Below are 17,127 nucleotides of genomic sequence, written 5' to 3'. Positions count from 1 at the left end.
TTTTTTCTTGATTCATTATAGAATCTACTTATTTTTAGTTTTTTCTTTGTCTTTTCTACTTTTATATTATTGTATTTGTTCGTGTGCCTGATTTATCATTTCTATCTATTTCTGTTTAAATATAAATACATATGTCGTTGGATTTGTTTTCTTTTCTTCTTAGAATTTATTTTCTGTTCAAATACACACAGATCTTTGTTATTGAAACGTAGATAAGATTATTACATAATTTCAGCTCTCAGGTAGACAGTGCTGAGTATTGCAGCACAAGTAGTCACCTGGGGTGCCACGTGCTACTTGTGCACCATATCATGTGCTGGGGATTTTCCAAATACAAAGATGAAAATATCAAAATAATAAATAAGATTAGGTACAAATAAAATTTGAAAATTCTTTGCATGGAGTTAAGCTTGTTCTAAAATATAAACTAACGCAATATCTTCATTAAAATAAATATTGCCAATTATAATTTCTCAAAGATGTATAGCAGGCAAGGGGCTATCCTTTTCAAGAAGTGGGCCACATGCAAATAAGTTATGGAAGGTCTTGCCAAATTTGTGGATTGTATTAAAAGCAATGCTTACTGTAGTTATAACTATGGCCATGGAAAAGAGGAAGAAAAGCTTATAAAGACAAATTTGTAGACAATTGCCAAGAAAATATTTTTATTTTGCAATATACTACTTATTTTGATATCAGCAGATAATGATTAAAAAATAAAGGACATTGTTTTGCATATGCGTTTGTACACAGTCAGGAGTACAGATGTACAAATTGAAATGCAAAAAAAACAAAATAATGAATTGGTAATTGCATTTATTTCCACCACGTGACATTAAGAGATCAACATATTGTCTATCAAAAGAGTGCTCTTTGGTACAAGTAAATGCTGATGATATCATTTCTAACTTTTCCAATTTCCCTTATCAAAACAGCTAGAACTTGTGCAACAATTTGACATATAAGTTATTGTCAACCAGGAAGAGGACTTTTTATGCTCAAGAAAGAGAGTGTATTTGATAAAAATTGTTAAAATACATATATACTTCATACGAGTAGCAAATTGTGGAGGATGGTATTCACTGTACTTGGATCTAGTTAGTTTGAGACACAAAATCAGCCCCCTTTTAAAATGGTGTAACAAAAAATCTGAAAATTTGTCATATTAAACATTCATTTCTTATTCAGGATCTAGTTTGCTTCATTCACAAAATCTGCATTTTTTTAAAAGGAAATAGAAAATCTGAAAATTGGTTATCTTGATGCAGTTTCCCACACTTATTCCTATGAAGTCATGAACTTCTGGAGAAAAAATTTGACACACAATTTTTTTTTCCATTCATGGTTTTATAATAGGGACAGTCCAAATCTACTGTTTGCTTCTCTTTATAATTTCCAAATAATATTTCAAATACTTCAAAATCAAAATTGCGTAAATATGAGTGCCAGAAACAGTAGTTAAAAATTAAGGAAATAGATTTTTGGGAGATCTCTTATAATGACTGACTTTTATTCCATTATTCTAATATCTTCTAAAACTTATACATATAGATGTATAAATGCATACAGAAACATACAAATATATACACACACACATACATTTTTACATAGTTTTATATACATCCTTGTATATACATAAATATTTCGACATATCTACACAATTGTGCCCCAAAGATTTGCTTCTTCATAACCTTGAGAAAATTAAATATTTCTTTTCTACAAAAATGCTTTAGATCATGTAGATTCCAATTAAATTAGAATTCATTGGGAAAACTGTTTGTCCCTAAAGGAGCTTTAGAAAATTCACACCATTAGGCTTTGTTGTGTGTGTGTGTGTGTGTATATATATATATATATATATATATATATATATATAATATATGTGGGTGTATATGTATTGTTTTAATTATATCTTTATACATGCACATACACATATAAAAAACTGGCACACTGTTGGTTACGACGATCACAAGTATCCAAAACTTCACCACTCTTCCAACTTCATTTTTCCTCTTAAAAAGAAGGCTTTCGTCTACTTGGACTATATGTCGTACCTCTGCATGGCTGTTTGTCTGCTAATATTGCTGATGGACATGCAGCTTGTCACTGGCATTTCACATATAAAGTCCAGGATTATGTGAAAAAGTGTGAAGACAGTCAGTTGACTTTCTAACATAAAAGTATTAAAAAATTATTTGGAAATTATAAAGGAAAATGAAAGGTGTGTGTTGACTGTCCGTATTTTAAAACCACAAATTAAAAAAAAATTGGAGTGTGAGAGATTTTTTCTTTTGTTGCATAATCATATCAATTCCATTATGCAGAAGACAGAATCGAAAAAATTTTGTAAAAGTTCATAAAAATACAAAAGTTATGAAGGGTTTTAGCATGTGCTTACATCATAATTCTGCCCATTCATATAGATATATAAAAAATACAAAAATGGGACAAGAACACAAAACATCCTGACAGTTAGATGATACAAAAAAGGGACAACAAAGTATCCAGACAGACGATACAAAGAAAACAAGGACGGGTCATTCGGAGTTTTCTTTCCTTAGTTGAGTTCCAGATTATCTTTGCAATTTTGGCTGGTTGTACTCGAGATTGCTCCAATCTGGCCAGCCCCACGAAAAAACTAAGCAAAGAGCACTAGATTCCTTGGAAGAAAGCAGCGAATGTATACGAAAACAAGGACAGAAAAAAAACGGAGAAATGGTACACAAATACAAATAACAGGACATTAACAACGGGTGTCTTTCGACTAAGAATGAATTAAATTAAGCTGGCATGTGTGGAAGTAAAGCCTTATGGCAGGGACATATGATTTGACAGGCACAGGGAGAAATATAAATGTTGCACGGATGGCAGTCGAACCAAGAAAGAAAGGTCAGGCTTGGCCGAACACTGGTCATGTGGGGAGAGAAGAGAGAGCGGTAGTGGCAGAGGGAGAGAAGAATTAAGGAGTGGCGAGAAAAAAAGAAACAAGAAACAAGAAAAAATGAAAGGGACAGAGTGAAGTGAAAGAGGGGGAAGGTGAGAATGAAGAGAAGGCCAAGAAATGTGAGAGAGTGGGAACAAAAGAACGGAGAGTGGAATGAATGAAGTGTGAAGGTGCTGTTTTTCCTTTAGTTTTTGTTTACTTATACACATCAACAAATGAGGTACTCTCTGTGTGGTTGTTCAATTTGCTAAAAATAACATCCAAATCTCCCTCATACTATGCTCTTGTTAGTATTAAGGAAGGGGAAAATGTTTACTCCTCTCCATCATTACGATTACAATTAACATTTTTGATTTTATTTGGCTCTGAATTTAATATTTTTAATGCCTCTGTTCATTGTTTGATACAGAAAATTGGAAAATCCTGATCAAAACAGGGAAATTCTAACGTAACAAAAAATATAGAAAGAGAAAGAAAAGGTTCTATTTTCCAAAGCCAAAAGATATGCTTTTAGCTGGGGTTAATTTTATAATTAAAACAAATTCAAAATTTATATTTCAGAACATAAGACTTTAACCATGTTATCTGGTGTATAGCTGCAGTTCAAATGGGTACAAAACCTAAAACAAATGCGTGTGTGTGTGTGTGTGTGAGTATGATTGGGTCTTTAATAGCCAGGGGCCAATTCAAAATGGCAATACACAGTCATATACATACAAACATACCCATACATACACACACATACACAAATACTTACCTATCAGCCACTCCCAAAAGCTAGTTTTGATCCAAAATTCTGACCACTATTCTTTATATATTTGCGCACACACAGACACACACACACACATTCAGCATTTCGTTTTTATTCATTCCTTTTTTCTTTTAACCATGTCACTATTTATCTGTTTTTAGTTTTTATTTTTGTTTTGGAGGTTTCACTTTAGTTACACCAGTTACACATGGTACTGGGAATTTGCTTCATGTCGTCAAATTGGAAAAAGTGTTTTTTGTAAGTTTTTGAAATTTTGAAACAAAAAGGCATGGTTTTTTAAACTGTCACAGAGATATGAAAATATAGCTAATACTCGTACAAGGGTCTTCCAGTGACCCCCTAGTGCCCCCAAGTCTCTAAACGCCCCCCCCCCCGTGCCCCTTCAAAACGCCCCCTCGAGCTCCAAACTCCCATCCCCTGGGGGTGGGGTATATGGCCCCTATTGAGAACTTTTGGTCTATATTAATGCGAAATTCTCTCTGTCCATCTGGGACCCCTGTATCTCAGCCTACATTTGCTCTACATAGACATATTATACCTTTTTGGAATCAGGATGATCCCAGGATTGAAAATCTGTTCCTCATTTGGTTTTTGAACATCCAGCATTGGGATCTGATTTTAAAATATTTCAGTTGCTATTTCTAGCAGGTAAAGCTTGGCTGATTCACTCCATCTTGGTAGCATTTGTCAGATGACTTCAGAGATCAAGGGGGAGATAAATGACATTCACTTCATTAATTTTACATTGAGATAAGAACTTTGGGACAAATTGGCCAACAGTTGGAATTCAACTTGGGAGTGGAACAATAGAATGATTGCATTACAGAATTAATTTTCCACCGTCCTCAACCTCTGATCAAACACCACAAGAACATATAGTCATTATAGACATATTATAGTCATGCTATTAACTCTGTTTAGTTTTGGGGCACAGGCCCAATTAGCCCTGCACAGAGTGAGGCTTTTAAGCCCATTTGTAATAAAAATGTTCTAATCATTGCCACTTTTGTAGATACAGTTGTTCTCTAACTTCATATCAATGAAAAGATTTGAAGCTTCAACATTGTTTGAACTCTTCTCTTTAGCTGGTAAAATCGCTATAAATATTTTATTCCTGTATTTGCAATTTTTAATCCTTGTGAAAATATTTTTAAAAGATATATTCATCAGTAAGCCAAAACTTAGTTTGCTCAACAACCATGGGCTACCAATGTAGAAATCTGAGTAAACGAATTCAGTGAAAAGAAATAGAGGGGTTTGCAAATATGGATTTTATCAACAAAATTTGGAGAAATAAAAATGGATCAATTGTAAAAATAATTATTGTTTATTCTATTTCTGTTACAGCGTGTACTGGTGAGCAAGCTAAGAAAATGACTTCATCTTGGTATGCTTTGGAAGGTCAGTGATTACTTCTGCACTCTTCTCGTAAGTTCTCAATATTTAAATAATAAGTTTGAAATACTAAGCACAAAATAAGTTAGTTTGCTCCAAATTTGCAGTAAAAAATTTTTCTTGTTTACTTTTTCCTTATTTGATACCATTCATTAACTTGGACCACACCTGCCTTCTCTTTTAAATATTTTTATCTCTTTTCCAGTAAAACAATCGCTCTAACAATTAGTTACATAGCAGCTCTACTAATTCCATTTAAGTTCTTTACCCATCTAATTTAGACACAATGAACAAATAAGATGTTTAATGGGTAAATGTCTTCCAAAGAATGGTTAAGAACTTAAGGTCAGCTGTTATACACCCTAAATATGTACTCGTGCATTGGTGCGCAATTGAAGATGAAAGGTTCATGTGATAGAAACAAAGAAATTAGTGAGATTTGAAAGTAATGGAACATGTTTAAGAAATAATGAGTCCATTTATGCAAAAGATTTTAAAAGATAGCAGTAAATCCTTCCAAACAGGATCCTTTCAAACTGAATTTGTTAACAACAAAGTCTAGAAGTCTAGAGTGATGAACCAATCCAAGAGTAGATTTAATAGAAATTGGAAGAAATATTAAATTCGAAATGCATCACTAACTAGACAGTGTCAACGCTACCTGAAGCTGCTTTTGGTTCTTTCATACAAACTCCATGTTTTAAAGCAATCTAAATAACATTTTCCAAAATTCCATGTTAATCAATATTCCAAACACCAACTTAATGACAACAGTTATTTTATCAAATTCTTCATCAGTTTCAAAATTAACTGAAACAAAGGTAGCATATTTCAACAGAAATATGGCAACAAAAATGTTGCCTCTCAATCATAAAAAATTGTTTAAATACACCTTGACAATAGCTGTAACATGGTATTCACAATAAACATAATAGTTTCTGATTCAGGCACAAAACCAGCAATTTGGGGTGGGGGGAGACAGCAGACACCATCAACTGCAATACTTAACTATTACTTCATTTTATTAACCCCAAAAGGATGAAAGACAAAGTTAAATTCAAATGGAGTTGAACACAATTCATAATATGCATAATACATAGAGTGGTTGTATACTGTCAACTTAACGTGTCAGTCCTGTAAGGGAATTATACCACCGCTGTTTAGCCCTAGGAAGCATCGACGCTTCCTGTCGGCCTTGATACATTTCCTGTGTCCTTATATATTTACGAAGGGGAGACAAACACCCCCAACAGCTAGGCCTGCATCTAGAGACATGCATGTTTCTGGGTCTTGCCCATCATCAGAATGTGACAGAATTTCTGTGAATTGTTGCTTGTTGTTTTTGTTTGTATTTTTTTAACAAGGATGCAATGTTTTGTGTGTGTGCATGTCTGTCTGTCTGTCTATCTGTATGTGTGTGTCTATCTGTGTGTCTGTGTGTGTGCAGATGCAAGGTGTTGCAACCAATTGGAAATTGCACCACTTAGATTAAGTAAAACAGAAGATCTTGAAAGACTTAATATAGTATTAGTAGGTAACATAGGTAAGTGATTCAAATTACACCAAGGTAGACTTCACTTTTCATCCTTTCTGCGTCAATAAAATAAGTACCAGTTGGACACTGGAGTCAATGTAATTGACTTACCAAACTTGCCAAAATTTGTCAAAACTAGAAACTAATACAGGTAAGTAATATAGTTAGGTAATATAGTGGGAGACAATACTAGTTTTCAGGATTATCTGTTCTTAAAGTCAGCTTAAGATTAACCAATTTTATTTCTCTTATAATTACATGGATTGGGAGTGGAATTAAATGAAGGAAGTTTTCTATGAGACACAAAAATCAGGCAATATTTGGCCTAAGAGTAAATAAAACCAGATATAAAAATTTAGATCTGCTAAACCACTGCAAGTGAAAAAAAGTTTCTTTTCCAGCAGTTACACAACAAAACAAAACAGATACTAAATATTACTAATGATAGAAGCATACAAAATACTGATTTCCTATATAGTCTTACTATCAGGTTTTGTATGAAAAAATCTATTTGAAGTGATCATTGAATTTGACAAATAGGAGTGCAAGTCAAGACATATTGATTAAACCAGTCTTTTATCTTTTCAGGTAATAGCGAGGAGGATGAATTTGTATACTAAAACAGTCAAGACTTTTACCCAAAATCTCTAATTCCTTCACAAGGTTCAAATGTGGTAGAAAGACTTCTCATGAATTCTATTTCAGTTTTTACTTCACTATTTAACAAACAGGAATTCAAGATTTTGTCTTGTTACTCATGAAATGCTTTATCTAAATCAACAGGAAGAATTACATTGTGAGAAATAGCTACAGATAAATAATACCTGCTTTGAACTATGTACATACTCCAATATAAAATTCCATTTTGAACTGAAGGATAAAACTAAAAAAAAAAAAAAATTGGAAACTTTTGCAGAAATCGTGTGTAGTGTCATTACTTTTTTAAGCTTTAGCAATAAAACAAATACAAATGATATGAGTTTTCATTTTTGTATGCTTTTTCTTAAAATGTTTAAAGTTTTCTCTGACTGAATCGACATGAATTCAGAGTGCTAGTGAATGGAATGTATAATTCATATCCCCTCAATGGCACTGTACTGAGGTCTTGGCAAAATTGTTTAAGTGTAAAATGAGCCTATTTCATCTAGCTTAGCTATAATGTAAATAGGCATCATGCAAAGCTCACAGCTCATTTCTACAAACAGCAGAATCAGTGACTACAGACAAGTGTTTCAGTGGCTTGCAGTACTGACTTCAAATCCACTCGGCATATGTTCTCAGGAAGACATTCTTTAGGTGGTATCCTACAGTCAAATCTGTCATGACATTTGCATGCTCATGTATAACAGAATCAGAACTTGCCTGAGATACTGATTCATATCTATTTCTCATTTCTCTTCTCTAAGGAAAATATTTGTTTCTAAATATAATTTGTTCTATCCTTCTTTCATCATATAAGACAGGATACACTGGAATCATTCTTGTCTTTCCATGAAACACTGAATCCTACAATTTTAAAGTTTTTATGATGTATCAGGTTGAGTAAAAAGTAAGCAACATTTTGAACCATGAAGAATTTGTACCAGATTTTTGCAGAGTTTTGAACTTTTTTAAGCATTTTGCAAATGTCTAATAATACAGACATAGACTTGCCCAAATGCTTCAATGAATTAACATTGATATTTTTCCACTGTTGTTACAATCATCCGAAATGGAACTGTCAAAGCGTGATTTTTGAGCAATTTTGCTATTCAACTTCAAACAAGAACATAAAGCAGCTGAAACTGCTCACGATCAATGAAAAGTGAAATGACCAGTGAGTGGTCAGCTCAAAAATGGTCTAAATGATTTCGCAGTGGAGACCTGAGCATTGGAGATCATGAGCATAGTGAACATCGATGACGGTCAATTAAAGACTGTTGTTGAGAAAGATCTATGTAAAACCACTCAAGAACTTGGCAAAAGAACTTCAGGTTAGCCAGAAAACTGCCTGCAACTATTTGCATGTGATGTGAAAATCAAAAAAGTTCAACAAATGGGTACCATATGATTTGAAGGAAAATCAGAAAATGTGCAGATATGAAATTTGCTTGTCACTTCTCCATAACCAGACCAATCCATTTCTCAACCATATTGTAACTTGTGATGAAGAGTGGATTCTGTGCAATAATAAAAAATGTTCTTTGCAATGGTTACACTGGAAACCTTCCCTAAATCCAAACTCTTCAAAAAGGTTATGATGATTGTTTGGTGGTGTACTGCTGGACTCATCCACTATAACTTCTTAAAACCCGGAAAATCCATTACTGCAGAAACATATTGCCGTGAAATTGCAAAAATGAATGAAAAACTGCAACTCCTCTGTCCCAGACTAGCCAACAGAAGAGGGCCAATTAGTCTTCATGACAATGCTCAACCACACGTTTCACTAATGATGATCCAGAAGTTGAGGGAACTTAGCTGCGAAGTTCTTCCCCATCCAGCTTATTCCTCAGACCTTTCTCCTACCAACTACCAATTTGTTTAAGCAGCGTGATGGTTTCCTGTGAGAGAAAGAGTTCAAAAATCAAACCAATGCTGAAAGTGCATTCAAAGAGTTCATCAGCTCCAGAACTCCAGATTTTTATGTTACTGGAATAAACAAACTTGTAACTGACTAGCAAAAATGTGTTGATTGTAATGGTAATTACTCTGATTAATAAAATTTCTGCATTGTTGAAATATGTTGTGATGAACTTCATATTTCAAACGTTGCTTACTTTTTACTCAGCCTGATGTTTTAAAGTTGGCACTGAAAATTAAAATCAAGTTTTAATTACTCTCTCCTTGCTTTGACATCAAGCAATAGTTGTAAAAACGCCTGTGTGGTGCCACATAAAAGCACCCAGCACACATTGTAAAGTGGTTGGCATTAGGAAGAACATCTAGCTGTAGAAACCCTGCCAAATCAAACTGGAATCTGGTGCCGCTCCCCAGCTTGTCAACTCTGATCAAACTGTCCAACCCATGCCAGCATGGACAATACACATAATATGATGATGATGATGACGTGTCATTGTTATACAGCAGTGTTCTTCATTTCCAATCTTCCATGAAAACATAACCAGCCATTAAGAAATATTACCTTGCTTGGAAATATTTGGTGAGAGGAAGGGAAATCTGCCTCAATAGATTCAGTCTAACCCATGCAAAATTGGAAAAGAGAATGTTGAAACAATGACAATGATGAGGATAATAATGACAGTTTTAATGACCTTCACACAATGCCGCATAAAAGTGCCAATTCCAGTGCCATGTAAAAGCATCTGTGCAGGTGCCACGTAAAAGCATCCAGTACACTCTGTAAACTGATTGGCATTAGGAAGAGTATCCAGCTGTAGAAACCATGCCAAAACAAATAAATGGAACTCAAGCAGCTCTCTAGTTGGCCAACTCCTGTCAAGACATCCACACCTGTATGTATGCTTCCATATATCTATGTGTGAATGTATAATACATAAGTGTGTGTGTGTGTGTGAATGTACCAGAATGTATCAATAGCTGCATGCATTTTGAGGAAAATTTAGCTGCCATTTCTAGCACATTTGATAAGCACAGCAAGAGCCCCTCACTGGCTCACTGCAGTAACAGCAGACATGATATATGGAGATCACAACTCAATGGTACTCAAGTGGTTATGGAATGTTGTTGGGTAAAAAAGCCTCACTCCAAACAGGCTGTTTTTCTTGGAAGTTTTGAATATGTGATGTGATGTGATGTGTGTGTGTGTGTGTGTGTGTGTGCACGCGCACACACAAGTGACTCTGTTAGGCCCATCAAAGCATATAAGAAAGAAAAAAGTTGTCGGTATCTGCAACAGATTCTATTCCAACAGACAAGTAGCCATTTCTTTAACAAGCCAAAACACAAACCAATAAAAGACATTAAAATCAATTTATTCATTTTTTTAAAAATGTGCTAAGAGCTAAAATTAAAATCAAAGTCTTTGAACTTTTTCTTAAATTCCTGAGCCATTTGTTTTTCCTTTTCTTGACTTTCTGTACAATTCTTCCAGTCGATGCGTTCAGGCATATTAAGCAGCATTGGTGAAGCCAAAACATCTCTGAAAATAAACAAAAATTTTGAAACTCTAACATGTCAATACGACAACAAATTTATCTCAACTGCATGAAAATTAATAACCTTTTTACAATTACCTGCCAAATTGTAAGGGGAAACCTTTGGATATCCTGCAGAGAAACTTCTCTCCTGTTGGTATTTCTGCATAGAAATATGGCGCCTCAACATTAACAATCTGGAAATAATAATTGGTAACCAAAAATATACAAATTCTTGAAAGCAATCAATAACTGATATTTTATTTTTCATTACAGTTGTGAGCAAGTAGTGAGCCCAAGTACAGAATCAAATTTTGAATTACAACTGATTTTACATCCTTTATACTATAAATGCTATTGAAAAAAAATATTTTACCATTTGCAATGTTTACTAATTGTAATTGTGCCACATAAATAATAATGTGTTGCTGGTAGCTTACAAAAACAACCATTTCTAAGTAAATAAAATGAAATTAGCAAATAAATTCTATACAGACATAAATAGGTTATAAGCTATAAAAACTGTCAAACATTAATTTTAATATATACTTTATTTATAAATATAATTCTTAAAAGATAAGATATAAAAATATAAGCAACATATAAAGATAGAAATACAAGCAACAAAAATATTCTTATGATTTGAACTTTATTGAGCATGAACCTTGTGGTTAATGTAAGCAAGCAAGTTTTTTTGTTATCTGACTGCACTGTTGTTGTTAGTGACCAACAAAAGATCACCTCTCTTTAAAATATCACAGTGATTGCAAACTTTTGTAACAGGTAAGTTACCTAGATAAAGTAAGATTTAAGAAAGTAAGAAGTGAAAGAAAACAAATTATAACTATTGATATTCAATATTTATGCTGCTGAAATTAGGACAAAAATTGAAATACAAGGACAGGGTGGTCATATATCTGTTAGTTAATTTTGTGTAGCCCTACTTTCATTTGTTTTTTTTTTTTACATGTCTTCTAAAAAACTCCAGTGTAGCTCCTGGAAGGCCTTATCACTCCCAGTTGAGATGGAGAAGCATAAAAGTCATAATAGCCTAAAAAGCTGTATAAATTAACTATCAGTTTGTATCAATATTTTTGCTACAAACTAAAGATAAAAGAAATCCATACCAAAAGAAAGGATTTTATTTCAACCATTTTAACTCAATTATTATCTTTAATAGCATGGTTTACAGTAGTTTACAATGTCAGGTATCTGTATGATTTGCTGAAACATCAATAATTTACAACCAGATGCTTTCCCAAATTTGAACAACTAAATATACTCCATCCATCTCAGTTTTTCTCTATATTACTTAGTTTCTCAACAATGTGAGCTAATTACATTTCTGAATTTGCTTTGCAAGATTCTTCATGTGAAATCATGTATAGAAACAGATATTTTTATGTTTTGGGATGGTCGTTTTTTTTTTTCTTGCTAAATAAACACACATTATATATTCATTCTTCACTCATTATTGTTCTTATTTTATCTTAAGTCCATTGTCTGGAAATCTTTCATCACACATCTGTGACCTCTTCAGCAACTCTCCCATCCACATGTTTCTTCCTGTTCTGTTTAGTTCACATTCTTTTTTCTATAAACATAGGGCCTGAAATTTTGGTGGGGAGGGGGCTAGTCAACTACAACAACTCCAGATATTCAGCTGGTAGTTATTTTATCAACCCCAAAAAGGATGAAAGACAAAGATGATCAGCAGAATTTGAACTAAGAACATAAAGACAGACAAAATGCTTAGCAGCATTTTTTCTGGAATACTAATTATTCTACCAGACTGCCACATTATAAAGTGTGATAAATAGAGCCAACTGGGTTTTCATAACCGCATGTGTCTTACCAATAAACTCCACAGATAGGGATAGCCAACTGATCTTAGCTCATTTTTCAATATAGAACCCTTATATATTTATAGAAAGGAACTAGATTGCACTACTGTGCTCTAGTGGAGGCACATCGTTTAGTGGTTAGGGTGTTGGATTCATGACCACAAGATTGTGATTTCAATTCCTGGATTGGGCAACACATTGTGTTCTTGAACAAAACACTTCATTTCACGTTGCTCCAGTCCACTCAGCTGGCAAAAATGAGGAATCTTGTGATGGATTGGCATCCCATCCAGATGGGGAATATATATACCTTGAAACCGGGAAACTGGCCCTTATGAGCCAGTGTAACTCAAGAAGGTAACTTTACTGTTTTACTTTTACTGTATCCTACATAAACAAGTTGAAGTGGATTATTGAATGTCAAGTGTCTTTGAGATACAAGCCACCATCCGTCCTGCTTGTATAGCAAACAGCCTGTCAATTCACCAACGACTTTCTCTGAACTACAGTAAACTTTATTAGATATTTCCATTCTTACCTGCTTTAAATCAGAATGCTTTGGTATTTCATTCAGATCAATGGACTCCTCAGCTGCAAACTCTGTAAATGTGTCGGTAATATTACATGCAAGATCTGCAGGGACAGGAATGGCCTAGGGAAAGAACATGTAGAAACAATGAAGATAAATAGACATAACAACATTGTATAAGTAATATTTTTACCTAAGAAACAATAGGCTAAAAATCGGCAAAACAATATACTAAAGAACAGACTAAACAATAGGCTAAACAAAAGTAGATCGTCAATTTATTATTATTTAAGCAACAACAAAAATATAAATAAAAACAAGAATTAAAATAGATAATAACCTATATAAAAAAATATCACATCTTCATAGATATCTACAGGCAACTATAATGACATCTTTAAGTGATGCAAAAAAATATTCCTGATATAGAGGAGTGATGATGATAATGATGATGAAAACTTAGCATTATTTCTCTCACCACATTGTCATGTTTACAAGAGAGAGGCTCTCCAATATTATTCATACAAATTGTGAGGTTATTTTTCTCATAATCAGACTTAACTCAGTATTAGAAACCAAAGAACATTTGTTCATGATACAGCGTCCTTCACTACTTAAACATATTGTTATTGATGTTTAACCAGAAGTCAGCCTAACTGAGCAGATCTATGATTAAAGGCATTCCAGCAGTGATCACCCTGTCATTTCCCTACATGCTGAGAACCCATGTTCACATTATCCAATATCTCCTTTTCTAAGATGTTAGACAGTGACTTCCAGGAAATTTGGTAGTTATGTTTAGCATGTCAAGCAACCATATGGAGGCTACTTCGTTTGATGTAGCTTTAATGGTACCTATTTACAGCTAGATGAACTGAACCAGTAGCAGCTAAATGTCTTTGTAAAAGATAGAATATCAACTGTTGATCTTTCAGTTGAGAGACCAGAACCCTTTTCAATCAGCCCAGAGGGGCTCTCCAATATTTCTCACACAAACCATATCACATAGAGTCACAACATGGAGACACAAACAATATTACTTTTTAATGACCACATTTCCATGTTAACATGGGTCAAGTGGAATTTGTTGAGGCAGATTCTCTATAGCTGGATGCCCTTCCTGTCACCAACCTTCACTTGTTTTCAAGTAAGATAATATTTCCCAAGACCAGACATGTTTTCACAGAAGATTGGAAACAAAGAACACTGCTTATATGATGGTGACATTCCTTTACAACTATCACATGGAGTCACAACAAGGAGACACTAACACACACACACACACACACACACACATATGACAGACTTCTATCAGTTTCCGTCTACCAAATTCATTCACAAGACCATGTTTTGCCAGCACTCTGATACAAGACACTTACCCAAGGTGCCAAGCAGTGAGAACTGGCACTCAGTTGGTTACGACAATGGAGGTTCCAGTTGATCCCGTCAACAGACCAACCTGCTCATGAAATTTAATGTGCAGTGGCTGAGCACTCTTCAGACACATATACCTTTAACAGTTCTCAGGGTGATTCAGTATGACTCAGAATGTGACAAGGCTATTCATTTTGGCTAGATGAGTGGACTGGAGCAATGTGAAATAAAATGACTCACTCAAGAACACAACATGTCGCCTGTTTTTGAACTCATGATCTTATGATCATGAGCCAAATACCCTAACCACTAACCTATGCATCTCAGATCAAACCCAAAACCATGTGGTTGAAAAACAAACTTTTCAACCACACAGCCATGCCTGCACCTAGTCAGAGAGAGAGATAAACAACAGACAAACAGAGGTATAGAAATATAAACTTTTCTTACCTGTATCTGAAGATGTGATGTCTTGTAATTTCGTTCAAAGAAAACTACAACTTTCCCCACACATTTGAAATATTTTCTTAAATTGGACTTATATTTGGCGCATTGTTAAGGCTAAATAGATATAAATATATCATGTGTGTGTGTGAGAGAGAGAGAGTGTATATTGAGGTAAAAAGAGATTGAATTATCTTTTAAATGTGTGATGTAATTTGTTTAAGCTATTTATAAACATAGTCAATGTCTGATACTATACTTTCAAGCATGCAAGACGAATCTTTCAGACCAAAATTTACAGTTAAAAAAGGTAGATGAACTTATACACCAAGACAACTTTGCAGAACTAAAAATTCCATGAAAAGTGCAGCAGGATTTGGAAAAATAAGGGCTCTCCAGTATTTCACACACAAACCATATCACATGGAATCACATATATACATTGACTTGTATACCAGAAAATATGATGCTTGCTGTGAGTAAATAAAACGGTAAAAGGATATTTCTCAATTTCTTCCACAACTTCACTTGGAGCCACCACAGTAGACTGGTAATGACCAATTGGGAGGATAAGAACATGATCTGGAACCATGGCTCCTTTTGCTAAAGCCATGTATGTCTGGAAAAACAACATTTGTTAGATCATAAAAAACAGCAAAGACAATAAAATAATATTGACAGTGAAAACATTTCAAAATTTTGATTCAAAGAAATGAAATACAGACATAGCTAAATTGTAAATAAAATGCAACAGTCAAAATAGAAAATACACCAGCACAGTGGTAAAGTGAGAAAGAACACTGACACACTGATATAAGATTCTGAGCTCAGAACCAATCTATAGAGAAAATAAATATATCTAAGTGTGCATGTCTGTGTGAGCTGTTTATATGTATGCACTAATGTACATGTGTGTATGTGTGTGTGTGTAGGGTAAAAGGGCACCAAGGACAATCACAATTAGACATGATTAAAACAGTGTAAAACATAAAAACACAACAGATGAGGTCAGCATTCTTTTGAAATTAGATTGAGCTGCTTATGTCCTAGAAAACTCCGTAAATCATAAACAATTGTAAACTCCCCATAAATCTTCACTTGATGAGGCTGGGATCAACCCATGCTAGTGGTTCCAGAGATGTCCTCATGTGTAGAAGTGACCACATCCACTGGCACTCTCCACCGCTGGCAGTCCTGTGCCAGCTCCTTTGCATCCTCCAAGGTGGCATTGAGCCTCTGGAAATCTTCCCCAATCACATCCAGCCATCTGATGATGGGCCTGCCACCAGGCCTCTTCCAGTCCACAGCTCTTGAATCAAATAAGAGTGAAACCCTGGTAGGACGATCCAGCAGGAGATAGAGGATATGTCTGTACCAGCACATGCAACAGATAGCTATGAGGTGAAAGGCTGTGAGCTGATGCGTGATTGCACACAAGTTTTTGTTGAAAACATGATAGTTTCATCTGATGTTCTCAATGGTTCTCAGGGTTCTGCTATAGAAGCTGTTGATTCTCCCATAAATCTGCTATTATAAATCTCCCTGACTAACTTCTGCGAGAAAGACTTAAAACCTCAAATATTTAGAAAGCAACAGTTTTTGTACTGTTGGTACCATTTCACAATGCTATAACATACTCTAGCAATAATTTCTCAAGGACATAAGCAGCCTGATCACCAGCCTGGTGGTGGTGGTGGTGGTGGTGGTGGTGCTACTGCTGCTGATGGCAGTGACGGCTGCAGTAGCAGTGGTAGCACTGATAGTGAATCTTCCAACTGAACCAAGGAAACTAAGCTTTCTATTGGATTTTCAAACTAGCAGATTTTATCTGTTAGCTACAAAGCTGCAACTCCTAAAAGAAATACCTATTTCCAGGGATTGGGCAGGATTTGAACTCAGAATGTACAGAGCCAGAACAGATACTATAAGGTGTTCCATCTGACGCTCTAACAAATTCTGTCAATTTGCTACCCTGGATTGGCATATTTTTATCGACCACAAAAGGATAAAAAGCTAAGTTGACCTCAGCAGGATTTTGAACATAAAGCACAGAGAGTCGAAACAAATATTGAGAGTATTTTGTCCAACAATTCACTGAGAATTCTACAATTAGTACATTCTGATTAGTTATATGGCATGATTGCATGGTTAAGAAGTTTGCTTTGGAACCACATGATTTCAGGTTGATTAAAGC

The 17,127-nt window shown here is 34.6% G+C and overlaps 2 protein-coding genes across 3 annotated transcripts in view; one reads left to right on the top strand and one right to left on the bottom strand.

Moving 5' to 3' along the window:
* The window catches only part of LOC115217671, a 337,402-nt gene extending 329,783 nt beyond the window's left edge, over positions 1–7,619 (top strand). Inside the window, exons 64-65 of the mRNA XM_036507562.1 lie at positions 5,064–5,117; positions 7,234–7,619. Coding sequence (XP_036363455.1) covers positions 5,064–5,117; positions 7,234–7,265 — 86 coding nt within the window. The 3' untranslated portion in view covers positions 7,266–7,619. The remainder of the gene's footprint in view (positions 1–5,063; positions 5,118–7,233) is intronic.
* A 2,940-nt stretch (positions 7,620–10,559) lies between these two features.
* Positions 10,560–17,127, bottom strand: part of LOC115217670 (CWF19-like protein 1) — a 32,750-nt gene continuing 26,182 nt past the window's right edge. The window contains exons 12-16 of one of the 2 annotated variants that reach the window (XM_029787420.2): positions 15,437–15,552; positions 14,940–15,033; positions 13,125–13,238; positions 10,842–10,939; positions 10,560–10,747 (exon numbers count right to left, since the gene is read on the bottom strand). In XM_029787420.2, the coding sequence (XP_029643280.2) occupies positions 10,603–10,747; positions 10,842–10,939; positions 13,125–13,238; positions 14,940–15,033; positions 15,437–15,552 (567 nt within the window). In that variant the 3' untranslated portion in view covers positions 10,560–10,602. The remainder of the gene's footprint in view (positions 10,748–10,841; positions 10,940–13,124; positions 13,239–14,939; positions 15,034–15,436; positions 15,553–17,127) is intronic. The other variant, XM_036507563.1, reaches the window with a different exon arrangement.

The sequence above is a fragment of the Octopus sinensis genome, linkage group LG11, assembly GCF_006345805.1.
Source record: "Octopus sinensis linkage group LG11, ASM634580v1, whole genome shotgun sequence".
NCBI classification, from domain to species: Eukaryota; Metazoa; Mollusca; class Cephalopoda; order Octopoda; family Octopodidae; genus Octopus; species Octopus sinensis.
This window is presented reverse-complemented; position numbering and strand designations above follow the sequence as displayed.